The sequence below is a fragment of the Pristiophorus japonicus genome, chromosome 7, assembly GCF_044704955.1.
Source record: "Pristiophorus japonicus isolate sPriJap1 chromosome 7, sPriJap1.hap1, whole genome shotgun sequence".
NCBI lineage: Eukaryota > Metazoa > Chordata > Chondrichthyes > Pristiophoridae > Pristiophorus > Pristiophorus japonicus.
Window position 1 is genome coordinate 234,088,305 of NC_091983.1, and position 15,399 is coordinate 234,103,703.

Here is a 15,399-nt window from a genome sequence, read left to right on the forward strand (position 1 = left end):
CATTCGACATCCTGTCAAAAGAGGCAGTAAATATTTCATTGAGGAAGTCTGTTGGTATCATTGTTTGCTCAGGTTTCGATGTGACAGTCGATGAGAAACAGGTTCGGAGAAATTTCAGAGATTTTTAAAGGAAAGTTGAACTTTAGGTATGAGCTGTGGTTCAGTGGGCAGCATTTTGCCTCTGAGTCAGAAGGTCATGGGTTCAAGTTGGCCCCTAAAGTCTTGAGCCCATAATCCAGGCAGATACTCTCAGTGCAGTACCGAAGGAGTGATGTCATCTCATCTATGCACTGTTAGAGGGGCAGTACTGAGGGAGTGCTGCTCTGTCAGAGGAGCAGTACTGAGGGAGGGCTGCACTTTCAGAGGGGCAGTACTGAGGGAGTGCTGCACTGTCAGAGGGGCAGTACTGAGGGAGGGCTGTACTGAGGAAGTGTTGCACTGTCAGAGGGGCTGCACTGCGGAACTGCTGCACTGTCAGAGGGGCTGTACTGAGGAAGTGCTGCACTGTCAGAGGGGCAGTACTGAGGGAGTGCTGCACTGTTGGAGGCGCAGTACTGAGGTAGTGCCGCACTGTCGGAGGTGCAGTACTGAGGGAGCGCCGCACTTTTGGAGGGGCAGTCCTGAGGGAGCGCCGCACTGTCGGAGGGGCAGTACTGAGGGAGTGTTGCACTGTCAAATAGAGTGAGGAAGGGAGGGAGTGGATGGACTGAGAGTGATAGCGTGTAACTGTTATATGTGCAGACTATAGATATACTCTCTGTGTAGTCACTGTATAGTTGCATAAGATGGAGACTTGTTACCTGATGTACTGTCAATAAGGTTTACACTGTGTATATATTATGCTGGCACCACTAGAGGGTGCAACTGGTGGAGACCGGGGTTTCCTGCCCCTGTGGCAGAGGATGTCCACCAGAGGGCACTGCGGTGGGAGACCTGAGGATCACCTGCATAGATCTGCAGGGCCCAGTATAAAAGACTGCCCACCAAGCTTGTGCCTGACTCTGGAGTTATGAATAAAGGAACAAGGTCACTACAGTTTGAGTACAACACATTGCCTCATGGAGTCATTCATAAGTGCATTACAGACATAACAGTAACAAGTGTGAGTGAGTGAGTGCTGCACTATCGGAGGTACCATCTTTCGGATGAGACATTAAACCGAGGCTCCGTCTGCCCGCTCAGGTGGGTGTAAAATATCCCATTTCACTATTTGGAAGAAGAGTGGGGGAGTTATCCCCAGTGTCCTGGCCAATATTTATCCCTTGACCAACATCAGTAAAACAGATTGTCTGGTCATTATCACATTGCTGTTTGTTGAGAAAGTCCTTCATTGTCTGTGAGGCGCTTTGGGCCGTCCTGAGGGGGTGAAAGGCGATGTAGAAATGCAAGTCCTTTCTTTCTTTCTTTGTCCCAAAGCTGGACATGGGCCGAGCGGCTAGCGATTACAGAATGAATATTAGCAGCTGCCTGGGCCCCGCGGGGAGTCCGAGAGTCCAGTCCCCACTGACTGCCCATTCCGTCCGGCCTCTCACGTCCAGTCGGGCTGGGTGGGCTCCGGCCTCGGTTCCACTTTGCCTTTCCCAGGGTTGGGGGCGGGGGAGGGGAGCGTGTTTTACCGGCGACGCAGTAAACGCTGGATACTCCTACGCTCTTCGCACCTTCCCGTGAGCGGCCATGGCGCTGGAAGCCGGTCAGAGCGGCGGGCGGCCATTAGCGGTGGTTAGCAGCGCAGTCAGCGACAGCAGCACCCGGTGTAAGGTGGGGTCCCGCGGGGATTGGGAGACACACCCTCCCACTTCCTCCCTACACTGGCCTTTCTCACACAGGAGCCCGGTGTAGGGAGCGGGGCACACACACCTCCCATTGTCCTCACACACTCCTCCGTTCTCACACCGCGTCAGAAAGTTATCGCACACGCCCGCTGCAAGAGGTCAGAGAAAAGAAAGGTCAGGTCATAGAAACTCTCCCACGTTACAGATTGTTCCAACTCTCTCTCACTTTTACAACAACTTGCATTTATATAGCGTCTTAAACGTAATAAAACGTCCCAAGGTGCTTCACAGGTTATCAGACAAAATTTAACACCGAGACACAAAAGGAGATATTAGGACAGGGGACCAAAAGCTTGGCCCAAAAAGTCGGGTTTAAGGATGGTCTTATAGGAGGAGCGAGAGGTGGAGAGGTTCAGGGAGTGAAATCCAGAGCTTCGGGCCCAGGCAGCTGAAGACACGGCCGCCAATGGTTGAGCGATTAGAGTCGGGAATATGCAAGAGGACAGAACTGGAAGAGCACAGAGTTTGTGGAGGGTTATTTGGCTGGAGGGGTTTACAGAGATAGGGAGGGTTATGAGGCTGGATGAGGTTACAGAGATAGGGAGGGGTGTAGGGCTGAAGCAGATTACAGAGATAGGGAGGGGTGTCGAGCTGCAGTAGGTTATAGGGAGGGATGTAGGGCTGGAGGGATTACAGAGATAGGGAGGGGTGTAGGGCTGGAGGAGGTTACAGAAATAGGGATGGATGTAGGGCTGGAGGGGATTACAGAGATAGGGAGGGGCGTAGGGCTGGAGGGGGTTACAGAGATAGGGAGGGGTTTAATGCTGGAGGGGGTTCCAGAGATAGGAAGGAGTGTAGGGCTGGAGGGGGTTACAGAGATAGCGAGGGGTGTAGGGCTGGAGGTGGGTACAGAGATAGGGAGGGGTGTAGGGCTGGAGAGGGTTGCAGAGATAGGGAGGGGTGTAGGGTGGGAGGAGGTTACAGAGATAGGGAGAAGTGTCGGGTGGAGGAGATTACAGAGATAGGGAGGGGTGTCGGGTGGAGGGGATTACAGAGATAGGGAGGTATGAGGCCATGGAGGGATTTGAACACAAACATGAGAATTTTAAATTCGAGGCATTGCCAGACTGGGAGCCAATGAGGATCAGCGAGCACAGGTGGGATGGGTGAACGGGACTTGGTGCAAGTTAGGATGGGATTAAATATTGAGGCAGAAACTGAGGATTAAATTCTGTGTCCAATTATTCTGTCTCATTCTGGGCACATTAGGAAGGATGTCAAGGCCTTGGAGACGGAGCAGAGAAGATTTACAGGAATGATACTGGGAATGTGGGACTTCAGTTATGAGGGAGACTGGAAAAGCTGGGATTCTTCTCCTTCGAGCAGAGAAGGTTAAAGGGAGATTTAATAGTGGTGTTCACAATTATGAAAGGTTTTTGATCGAGTAAATAAGTAGAAGCTGTTTCCAGGGGCAGGAGGGTCAGGGACCAGAGGTCACAGGTTGAAGGTAATTGGCAAAGGACCAGAGGGGAGATAGGGAGAATTTATTTACGCAGCGAGTTGTTGTGATCTGGAATGCGCTGCCTGAAAGGGCGGTGGGAGCAGATTCAATCGTAACTTTCAAAAGGGAATTGGTTAAATATTTGAAAAGGAAAGATGTGCAGGTCTATTGGGAAAGAGCAGGGAGTGGGAGTAATTGGATCGCTCTTTCAAAGAGCCAACACAGGCCCGATGGGCCGAATGGCCTCCTTCTGTGCTGTCTGATTCTATGACCCGCCCTCACTGAACTCCAGGCCTCCCTTTGCGAGGAGCTGTGCCACTAATTGTGTGGCAGGTGATGGGAGAGTCCAGGGGGATTCACTCACTAAAAGCCTCTGTGTTTCCCCCCACGGTACCTCTGCTATCGGATACTCTGCTGACCCTGACACCCAGAAGCCGGGGCGGAGTGAGGGGAGGGGCTGGTGCTGGAACGGTTACTTACCTCGACAGCCCCTGTGCCAGTAATATCTGGGCAGGCACCTATCACACTTGGGCCCGGTCGCCCCCTCCTTACAGTCACAATATCCCGTGGCATTACAGCGATGGTGGAGCGAGCCATCAGGGTGACACTCACAGTCTGCAGAAACAAGACAACACACACACTGCACACGGCTGTTCCCAATAAATACAGCGACACAATCTCAGCGACAGGAATGAGTGCGAGCCAGGACAAGGGAGCCTCAGACTGTGGGGGTGAAACAAGTCTCCAACACTTTACAAACAGCTTCAATCCTCCACACACTGACTGCACACGGCCCGTGTTCCACTCCCTGTGGCGACTGCACAGAATTAACGCAGGTTAACAAGGCCAGAAAAAACAAACCAGGTTCATCAATAGAGGATAGAATGCACAAGCACAGAAGTGATGTTAAACTTGTATCGAACCTTGGTTAGACCGCACTTGGAGCACTGGGCACAGTTCTGGTCTCCGTATTATAAAAAGGACATAGAGGCACTGGAGAAGGTACAAAGTAGATTTACAAGGATGATACCAGAACTGAGACATTGTACCTATCAGGAAAGGCTGACCAGGCTGGGGCTCTTTGCTGGGAAAGAGAAGACTGAGGGGTGACCTGATCGAGGTCTTTAAAATTGTGAAGAGGTTTGATAGGGTGGACGTAGAGAAGATGATTCCACTTGTGGGGAGTCAAAAACTAGGGTCAAAAATATAAGATCGTCACTAATAAATCCAATAGGGTATGGAGGAGAAACTTCTTTATCCAGAGAATGGAACTCACTACCACAGGGAGTGATTGAGGCGAATAGTATCGATGTATTTAAGGGGAAGCGAGATAAACACATGAGGGCGAAAGGAATAGAAGGATATGCTGATAGGGTGAGATGAAGAGGGGTGGGAGGAGGCTCGTGTGGAGCATAAACACCGGCATGGAGCGGTTGGGCCGAATGGCCTGTTTCAGTGCTGCACATTCTGTGTAATTGTGTGTGTGGAGAATGGGAGAAGATGAGGAAATGGAGAGAGAGGATTGTTGGTGGACACTGGGGGGGAGGGGTAACATTGAGCAGAGGAAAGCAACGCTGCTACGATGCAGGATGGTCGTTTAACGAGAATACAAACTGTCATGTATTCAACTGTCATTGTAACCCATGTATTAGCTGACCTAAGTTGTACATCTTGAGAACACTGACCACAGGGGGCGAACTTGTGGGAGACACTCCTAACCTGGACTCTCCGGTACAAAAGGGGAAGTTCCACCCACCGTCTGTCTCTTGAGGTCTTGGTAATAAAGGTAACTGGTCACAGAGTGACCTTCTCTCAAATATGGGCCTCGTGTGCATTTATACTGTGTAGTAAGGACATATTACAAACAACATACAAATTCCTGAAAAACAATGGAGACAGGGAGGCAACGATTATATCGTCAAAACACAGAGCTTTCAATTTACCTCAACACAGTAAAAATGCACACGAGGCCCATACTTGAGAGAAGGTCACTCTGTAAGTTCCCAGATGCATGCAGAGCGGAGATGCTGTGAGACTTTTTTGTTGAGGGCATCGGGCATGCTGGGGTTTTCAGGAAACTGATTGAGACCAAAGACTTGACCTTGGAAGTGGCGGCTCTGATAGCCCAGACAATTATCTCAGGGGAGGAAGAGACTAGAATGATTTTTGGCAAAAATCTTGGCTCAAATGCGTCAAATGACCAGGGAGTCAACATTGTTAACGCGGCACACAGTTCTCGAGGCAGACATGGGCAATCAGACATGCCCCAGCATGCAGTCGAACCCAAAGGGGGAATTCAACAGAGACAATGGCTAGCTGAACGGCGATTCAGGCCATCGCAATGGACAATGTGCGGCCAATAATGGGTTCATCAATATCTGTTAATGGTGCGCATAAGGACAGTTACAGCGATAGTCAGAGACGATCGACTGGTAAGGGATCTTTTGTTTCCAACAATGGAGCCTCCAGCTCATGCTGCAGGTGTGGAAGCAAACACCCAGCCAGAGCTTGCAGGTATCAGCAATATACCTGCAGAAACTGCAACATCAGCGGTCACTTGGCGCGTATGTGCAGGAATCCTGCAGCCAGGTTGATGTACGAGGAGGACGGGCCCGATGTAAGCCCTACGAAGCCAAATGAATACTGGGGGAAATCACTGGAAGCTGAAGTTCAGCGAGTTCAGGTGGAGCACATATACAGTTCATACACCAGGATGCCACCGATAATGATGAAAGTGCTCCTCAATGGCATCCCAGTATTAATGGAGCTAGACACGGGGGCCAGCCAGTTCCTGATGAGTATCAAACAGTTCGAAAGGTTGTGGGTGTCCAAGGCCAGGAGGCCAAAATTATTGCCGATTGACGCACTGCTACAGACATATACAAAGGAGATCATTCCGGTGCTAGGTAGCACCACGGTAGCCATGGCCCACAAAGATTCGGAGAACAGGTTGCCACTCTGGATTTTCCCGGGGGACGGTCCCGCACTACTGGGGAGGAGTTGGCTTGCTGTCATGAACTGGAAATGGGCGATGTCAATGCAATTTCTTCTGTGGAGCGAGTATCATTCTCACAGGTCCTGGACAAATTTGACTCAATATTTCAACCCAGCATCGGCACTTTCATGGGGACCAAGGTAGTGATTCACATAAACCCGGACGCCAGGCCAGTACACCACAAGGCCAGAGCGGTGCCGTACGTGATGCGGGAAAAGATAGAATGCGAATTGGACCGCCTGCTGAGGGAAGGCATCATCTCGCCAGTCGAATTCAGTGACTGGGCGAGCCCAATCGTGCCGATGCTCAAGGTGGATGGGTCGGTCAGGATATGTGGCGATTACAAGGCCAACATCAATCGGGTATCACTCCAAGATCAGTACCCGCTACCGAGAGTGGAGGACCTCTTTGCGACGCTATCCGGTGGCAAACTTTTTTCAAAAGTGGACCTGACCTCAGCTTACATGACCCAGGAGCTGGCGAGTGAGTCAAAGAAGCTGACCACCATCACGACACACAAGGGGTTGTTTGAGTATAACAGATGTCCGTTCGGGATTCATTCGACCGCCGCGATCTTTCAGCGAAATATGGAAAGCCTCCTCAAGTCGATTCCAAGGACAGTGGTCTTTCAAGACAACATGCTCATCACGGGTCACGATATTGAAGAACACCTCCACTACTTGGAGGAGGTGCTATGCAGACTGGACCAGGTAGGGTTGCGACTGAAAAAGGCGAAGTGCGCCTTCTTAGCTCCAAAGGTCGAATTCCTCGGGAGGAGGGTAGCAGCAGACTGAATCAGACCTACTGCGTCCAAAACGGAAACGATCCAGAGAGCCATAACACGACAGAGCTGCGTTTGCTCCTGGGGCTCCTGAACTATTTTGGTAACTTTCTTCCCAAATTGAGCATGCTGTTAGAGCCGCTACACGTGCTCCTACGCAAAGGTCGTGATTGGGTCTGGGGGGACAGCCAGGAAAGGGCTTTTGATGGAGCACGCAATTTGTTGTGCTCTAACAAACTGTTAACGTTATATGACCCGTGTAAGAAACTAATTTTAACAGATGATGCGTCATCCTATGGGGTCGGGTGTGTGTTGCAGCATATGAATGCCAATGGTCAGTTACAGCCAGTAGCTTATGCCTCCATAAGTCTGTCCCAGGCAGAAAGGGGCTACGGGATGGTAGAAAAGGAAGCGCTAGCATGTGTATATGCAGTAAAAAAAATGCATCAGTATCTGTTTGGCAGGAAATTTGAGCTGGAGACAGATCACAAACCAATAACATCCCTTTTGGCCGACAACAAGGCCATAAATGCGAGTACATCGGCCCGCATACGGAGGTGGGCACTCACCTTAGCTGCCTATGACTACACAATTTGACACAGACCGGGCACTGAAAACTGCGCCGATGCACTCAGCAGGATCCAACTAGCCACCACTGAGGGGGCAGCTGAGCATGATGCTGAGATGGTCATGGCTGTTGAAGCTTTCGAAAGCGAAGGCTCACCTGTGACAGCCCATCAGATTAAGGTCTGGACAAATAAAGACCCGCTGCTGTCTTTAGTTAAGAAATGTGTCCTGAATGGGGACTGGGCAGCCATGTACGGGGCATGCCCTGAGGAGTTTAAACCGTTTCATAGGCGCAAGGATGAACTCTCGATTCAGGCTGATTGCCTACTGTGGGGAAACCGAGTAGACATGCACCGAAGGGCAGAGAGGTGTTTATCAGAGAACTTCACAATGAGCACCCGGGCATTGTCATGATGAAGGCAATTGCCAGGTCACATGTTTGGTAGCAAGGGATAGATGCAGACCTGGAACTTTGTGTTCGCAGATGCAACAAATGTGCTCAGCTGGGCAACGCAGCCAGGGAAGCCCCCCATAGCCCTGGTCCTGGCCCGCCAAGCCATGTGGACTACGCAGGTCCTTTCATGGGAAAAATGCTTTTGGTTGTTGTAGACGCTTAATCCAAATGGATTGAGTGTGCCATTTGAAATTGAAGCACATCCTCTGCCACGGTAGAAAGTCTATGGGCAATATTTGCCGCCCATGGTCTACCGAACGTCTTGGTCAGCGACAATGGCCTGTACTTCACAAGTACTGAATTCCAGGACTTCATGGCAGGCAATGGAATCAACCATGTCAGAATGGCATCGTTCAAGCCGGCCTCAAATGGCGGAGCGAGCAGTGCAGATAATCAAACAGGGGATGCTCAGAATCCAAGGGGGTTCCCTACAAAGCTGCTTGTCACGTCTCCTGTTGGCCAATAGATCCCGACCACACTCGCTCACAGGGGTTCCACCTGCAGAGCTGCTAATGAAAAGGACGCTCAAAACCAGGTTATCCTTATACACCCTACTACGAAAGAAATTGTTGAGAGCAGGCGTCAGTCACAATGTGACTACCATGACAGGAATGCGAGGGCAAGGTGTATTGATGTCAATGACCCTGTTTTTGTCCTTAATTACGCTGCAGGGCCCAAATGGCTTGCAGGCACTGTGATTGCCAAAGAGGGAAATAGGGTTTTGGTAGTTAAACTTACCAATGAACAAATCTGCCGCAAACACGTGGATCAAACTAAAAGGAGGTTCAGCAACCCCATAGAAGAAGCAGAGGAAGAACACTACGTAGAGTTTACTCCACCACAGGTGACCGAACACCAGAACCAAGTGGAGGAGAGCCCAGTCACTGTGGGCAGTCCGGACACGCCTGAGGCACTGCAAACAGCAGACACTCAGGCCAGCGCCCAACAACCGGAGCCCCAACTCAGGCACTTTACAAGGGAGCATCATCCACCAGAGAGACTTAACCTGTGATCCCAATAAGACTTTGGGGGGGTGGTGATGTATTCAACTGTCATTGTGACCCATGTTTAAGCTAACCTAAGTTGTACACCTTGAGAACACTGACCACAGGGGGCGAACTTGTGGGAGACACTCCTAACCTGGACTTCCTGGTACAAAAGGGGAAGCTCCACCCACCGTCTGTCTCTTGAGGTCTTGGCAATAAAGGTAACTGGTCACAGAGTGACCTTCTCTCAAATGTGGGCCTCGTGTGCATTTATACTGTATAGTAAGGACATATTACAAACAACATACAAATTCCTAAAAAACAATGGAGACAGGGAGGCAATGATTATATCGTCAAAACACAGAGCTTTCAATTTATCTCAACACAGCCTGGGCCAGGCCTCATCGCCAGAGAAAGGGTGGACCCAGGTCTCATCGCTAGGGAAAGCCTGGGCCAGGCCTCATCGCTAGGTAAAGCCTGGGCCAGGCCTCATCGCTGGGGAAAGCCTGGGCCAGGCCTCATCACTAGGGAAAGACTGGTTGGGGCAAACTCACTGGGGAAAGGTTGGGTCGGGGTTTAGTCACTGGGGAAAGGTTGGGTCGGAGTCTAGTCACTGGGGAAAGGTTGGGTCGGGGCCTAGTCACTGGGGAAAGGTTGGGTCGGGGCCTAGTCACTGGGGAAAGGTTGGGTCGGGGCCCAGTCACTGGGGAAAGGTTGAGTCGGGGACCTGGTCACTGGGGAAAGGTTGGGTCGGGGCCTAGTCACTGGGGAAAGTTGGGTCGGGGCCTAGTTACTGGGGAAAGGTTGGGTCAGGGCCTAGTTACTGGGGAAAGGTTGGGTCGGGGCCTAGTCACTGGGGAAAGGTTGGGTCGGGGCCTAGTCACTGGGGAAAGGTTGGGTCGGGGCCTAGTTACTGGGGAAAGGTTGGGTCAGGGCCTAGTCACTGGGGAAAGGTTGGGTCGGGGCCTAGTCACTGGGGAAAGGTTGGGTCGGGGCCTAGTCACTGGGGAAAGGTTGGGTCAGGGCCTAGTCACTGGGGAAAGGTTGGGTCGGGGCCTAGTCACTGGGGAAAGGTTGGGTCAGGGCCTAGTCACTGGGGAAAGGTTGGGTCGGGGTCTAGTCACTGGGGAAAGGTTGGGTCAGGGCCGAGTCACTGGGGAAAGGTTGAGTCGGGGTCTAGTCACTGGGGAAAGGTTGAGTCGGGGCCTAGTCACTGGGGAAAGGTTGGGTAGGGGTCTAGTCACTGGGGAAAGGTTGAGCCGGGGCCTAGTCACTGGGGAATGGTTGGGTCAGGGCCTAGTCACTGGGGAAATGTTGAGCCGGGGCCTAGTCACTGGGGAAAGGTTGGGTCAGGGCCTAGTCACTGGGGAAAGGTTGAGTCGGGGCCTAGTCATTGGGGAAAGGTTGGGTCGATGTCTAGTCACTGGGGAAAGGTTGAGTCGGGGCCTAGTCACTGGGGAAAGGTTGAGTCAGAGTCTAGTCATTGGGGAAAGGTTGAGTCGGGTCCTAGTCACTGGGGAAAGGTTGGGTCAGGGTCTAGTCACTGGGGAAAGGTTGGGTCGGGGTCTAGTCACTGGGGAAATGTTGGGTCGGGGTTCTAGTCACTGGGGAAAGGTTGGGTCGGGGGCCTGGTCACTGGGGAAAGGTTGGGTCGGGGGTCAAGTCACTGGGGAAAGGTTGGGTCTGGGTCGAGTCACTGGGGAAAGGTTGGGTCGGGGTCTAGTCACAGGAGAAAGGTTGGGTCGGGGTCTAGTCACTGGGGAAAGGTTGGGTCGGGGTCTAGTCACTGGAGAAAGGTTGGGTCGGGGTCTAGTCACAGGAGAAAGGTTGGGTCGGGGTCGAGTCACTGGGGAAAGGTTGGGTCGGGGCCTAGTCACTGGAGAAAGGTTGGGTCGGGGTCTAGTCACTGGAGAAAGGTTGGGTCGGGGTCTAGTCACAGGAGAAAGGTTGGGTCGGGGTCTAGTCACTGGGGAAAGGTTGGGTCGGGGTCTAGTCACTGGGGAAAGGTTGGGTCGGGGTCTAGTCACTGGAGAAAGGTTGGGTCGGGGTCTAGTCACTGGGGAAAGGTTGGGTCGAGGTCTAGTCACAGGAGAAAGGTTGGGTCGGGGTCCAGTCACTGGGGAAAGGTTGGGTCGGGGTCGAGTCACTGGGGAAAGGTTGGGTCGGGGTCTAGTCACTGGGGGAAAGTTGGGTCGGGGTCTAGTCACTGGGGAAAGGTTGGGTCGAGGTCTAGTCACAGGAGAAAGGTTGGGTCGGGGTCCAGTCACTGGGGAAAGGTTGGGTCGGGGCCTAGTCACTGGGGAAAGGTTGAGTCGGGGCCTAGTCACTGGGGAAAGGTTGGGTCGGGGGTCTAGTCACTGGGGAAAGGTTGGGTCGGGGTCTAGTCACTGGGGAAAGGTTGGGTCGGGGTCTAGTCACTGGGGAAAGGTTGGGTCGGGGCCTAGTCACTGGGGAAATGTTGGGTCGAGGTCTAGTCACAGGAGAAAGGTTGGGTCGGGGTCCAGTCACTGGGGAAAGGTTGGGTTGGGGGTCTAGTCACTGGAGAAAGGTTGGGTCGGGGTCTAGTCATTGGGGAAAGGTTGGGTTGGGGGTCTAGTCACTGGGAAAAGGTTGGGTCGGGGTCTAGTCACTGGGGAAAGGTTGGGTCGGGGTCTAGTCACTGGGGAAAGGTTGGGTCGGGGTCTAGTCACTGGGGAAAGGTTGGATTGAGGGTGGTCACTGGGGAAAGGTTGGGTCGGGGCCTAGTCACTGGGGAAAGGTTGGGTCGGGGTCTAGTCACTGGGGAAATGTTGGGTCGGGGTCTAGTCACTGGGGAAAGGTTGAGTCGGGGTTCTAGTCACTGGGGAAAGGTTGGGTCGGGGGCCTAGTCACTGGGGAAAGGTTGGGTCGGGGTCTAGTCACTGGGGAAAGGTTGGGTCGGGGTCTAGTCACTGGGGAAAGGTTGGGTCGGGGTCTAGTCACTGGGGAAAGGTTGGGTCGAGGTCTAGTCACAGGAGAAAGGTTGGGTCGGGGTCCAGTCACTGGGGAAAGGTTGGGTCGGGGTCTAGTCACTGGGGAAAGGTTGGGTCGGGGTCTAGTCACTGGGGAAAGATTGAGTCGGGGCCTAGTCACTGGGGAAAGGTTGGGTCGGGGTCTAGTCACTGGGGAAAGGTTGAGTCGGGGCCTAGTCACTGGGGAAAGGTTGGGTCGAGGTCTAGTCACAGGAGAAAGGTTGGGTCGGGGTCCAGTCACTGGGGAAAGGTTGGGTTGGGGGTCTAGTCACTGGGAAAAGGTTGGGTCGGGGTCTAGTCACTGGGGAAAGGTTGGGTCGGGGTCTAGTCACTGGGGAAAGGTTGGGTCGGGGTCTAGTCACTGGGAAAAGGTTGGGTCGGGGTCTAGTCACTGGGGAAAGGTTGGGTCGGGGCCTAGTCACTGGGGAAAGGTTGGGTCGGGGTCTAGTCACTGGGGAAATGTTGGGTCGGGGTCTAGTCACTGGGGAAAGGTTGAGTCGAGGTCCAGTCACTGGGGAAAGGTTGGGTCGGGGTCTCGTCACTGGGGAAAGGTTGGGTCGGGGTCTAGTCACTGGGGAAAGGTTGGGTCATGGTCTAGTCGCTGGGGAAAGGTTGGGTCGGGGTCTAGTCACTGGGGAAAGGTTGGGTTGGGGTCCAGTCACTGGGGAAAGGTTGGGTCGGGGTCTAGTCACTGGGGAAAGGTTGGGTCGGGGTCTAGTCACTGGGGAAAGGTTGGGTCGGGGTCTAGTCACTGGGGAAAGGTTGAGTCGGGGTCTAGTCACTGGGGAAAGGTTGGATTGAGGCTGGTCACTGGGGAAAGAGGGGCTGATTTCCGACGTGCTTTGCTCAGCCCTATTGAAGGTATTTTCTTTGTTTCTTTATCTTGTTTTGGGCTGAAAGCAGAAGGGTGAAAGAAGGAGAGAGCAGAGATTGTAACAGGAACTGACCTAGGCAAACGTTGTGGTGGTCCAGCTGTGCTGAAGGGTTTCGGTGGTAGCCCAGCCGACATAACTGGCAGTGTCGGCCTCTAGTGTTGTGCTTACAGCTCACGCAAATGGCGGTGGTGAGCAGCTCGAGGTAACTGCACCGGTTCGAATGGCCGAAGCATTCGCAGGCTTGCAGGGAAAAGACAGAGAGTGTAGATGGGACACAGACAGTTTGCAGACTGTGAGAGGGTCACATGCTGCAGGAATGAGAGGTGGGGAGGAAATGGCTGGAATGGGAGGGAGGGAGGGAACACTGAGGCTTTTAGCAGTGAGGGGAAAACATCAGACTCCTGGCTAGTTACGGTTTGCATTGAATCAGGCAGATGGCAATGGATGGTCCCAATCCCAGGTTATAGATTCTGTGCCGGGTTTTACACAGCACTGCCAAGTTAGGGGCCTTTCAACTGTGGCTCAGTGGGCAGCACGTTCGCCTCGGAGTCAGAAGGACATCGGTTCAAGTCCCATTCCAGAGATTTGAGCCCATAATCCAGACTGACGCTCCCAGTGCAGTACTGAGGGAGTGGTGCACTGTCGGAAGGGCGGTTCTGAGGGAGCACTGTGCTGTCGGAGGGACAGTACTGAGGGAGTGCTGCACTGTCGGAGGGGTAGTACTGAGAGAGCGCTGCACTGTCAGATGGACAGTACTGAGGGATTGCTGCATTGATGGAGGGGCAGTACTGAGGGAGTGCTGCACTGTGTGAGGGGGAGTACTGAGGGAGTGCTGCACTGTGTGATGGGGAGTACTGAGGGATTGCTTCACTGATGGAGGGGCAGTACTGAGGGAGTGCTGCACTGTGTGAGGGGCATTACTGAGGGATTGCTGCACTGCCGGAGTGGTCGTACTGAAAGACTGCTGCACTGCCAGAGGGACAGTACTGAGGGAGTGCGGCACTGTCGGAGGGACAGTACTGAGGGAACACTGCACTGTTTGAGGGGCAGTACTGAGGGATTGCTGCCCTGCCGGAGGGGCAGTCCTGAGGGAACAATATATAAATGCAAATCCTTGCTTTCTCATGTGCTCTGAGCCAGTCGCGGTGTTTGAGAGTTCCTACCTTGCTCTGGGGTCGTGACCGCTAGTGATGAGATTCTTGGCCGTGTGCGACCGAGCATTGGGTCAGCTGCATGTGTCAGGAGAAATCAGCAATTATTAATCCCAGCTGGAGAACAACGCGTTCTGAACAGAACATCAGTACTGTACGCACACACATCGAGTGGACACTGTCCGGGATGGCAGGAGTATCCGAGAGACAAGTAAACGGACATTTCCATCTCCGCTACACCGCCAATCAGACAGAAACTCACACCGAGACTCGGGAGGAGATATTAGGACAGGTGACGAAAAGCTCGGTCAAAGTGATAGGTTTTAAGGAAATTCTTAAAGGAGCAGAGCGAGGTGGTATGGAGAGGTTTAGGGAGGGAATTCCAAAGCTTTGGACCCAGGCAGCTGGAGGCTTGGGAAGGCGGTAGGAATGGAGAAGGTTACAGAGATAGGGAGGGTTGTAGGGTGGGAGGGGATTATAGAGATAGGGAGGGGTGTAGGGTGGGAGGGGTTATAGAGATAGGGAGGGCTGTAGGGTGTGAGGCTTTATTGATAGGGAGAGGTGGGGCCACGGAGGGATTTGAACGCGAGGATGAGAATTATAAATTGGAGGCGTTGCTGGACCGGGAACCAATGTCGGATCAATCAATCACTTCCCCGGGTCTACTCACTGCCCGGGCTGTCGCTCGAAGCGGATCGATGGATAATTAGTGGGAATCTGGTCCGCGGAGCGATGATTAAATGGGGTGAGGCCGTGACAGGCTGTTATTGTGGGATTACGGGGGTACATTCGAGTGGGTTGAGAGTTTGAAAGGCAAACTGTGTAATGCCAGATGTGACGGAGTCTCCCTGTTATTATTCAGTGTGACTGAATACAGCAACAACTCACTCAGTAATTCAGCAGAAAATGGAGATTCTTCGCCAGATATTAGAACTAGTTTGTCTTTCGTTCAGTTTGTGTCGGTGATGAAGGTTTTGAGTATCAGTTCTGGCTGTACCTGGGCAAGAAAGGAGCAGGTTTGGGGTCAAAGTGTAACGTTTCATTGACCCCCAGTCTCGGTCAGTGTGGTGGGTTATGGTCACTCCTGGTCAGTGTGGGGAGTTTTGGTCACTCCTGGTCAGTGTGGAGAGTTATGGTCGCTCCCGGTCAGTGTGGGGAGTTATGGTCACTCCCGGTCAGTGTGGGGAGTTATGGTCACTCCTGCTCAGTGTGGAGAGTTGAGGACACTCCCGGTCAGTGTGGGGAGTTATGGTCACTCCTGGTCAGTGTGGGAAGTTATGGTCACTCCTGGTCAGTGTGGAGAGTTGAGGACACTCCCGGTCAGTGT

General features: G+C 52.9%; 1 protein-coding gene across 2 annotated transcripts in view; it reads right to left on the minus strand.

The window, feature by feature from the left end:
* Positions 1 to 1,691: 1,691 nt before the first annotated feature.
* The window catches only part of LOC139266958 (netrin-G1-like), a 38,249-nt gene continuing 24,541 nt past the window's right edge, over positions 1,692 to 15,399 (minus strand). Inside the window, exons 4-6 of one of the 2 annotated variants that reach the window (XM_070884595.1) lie at positions 12,994 to 13,211; positions 3,754 to 3,888; positions 1,692 to 1,921 (exon numbers count right to left, since the gene is read on the minus strand). In XM_070884595.1, coding sequence (XP_070740696.1) covers positions 1,692 to 1,921; positions 3,754 to 3,888; positions 12,994 to 13,211 — 583 coding nt within the window. The remainder of the gene's footprint in view (positions 1,922 to 3,753; positions 3,889 to 12,993; positions 13,212 to 15,399) is intronic. The other variant, XM_070884596.1, reaches the window with a different exon arrangement.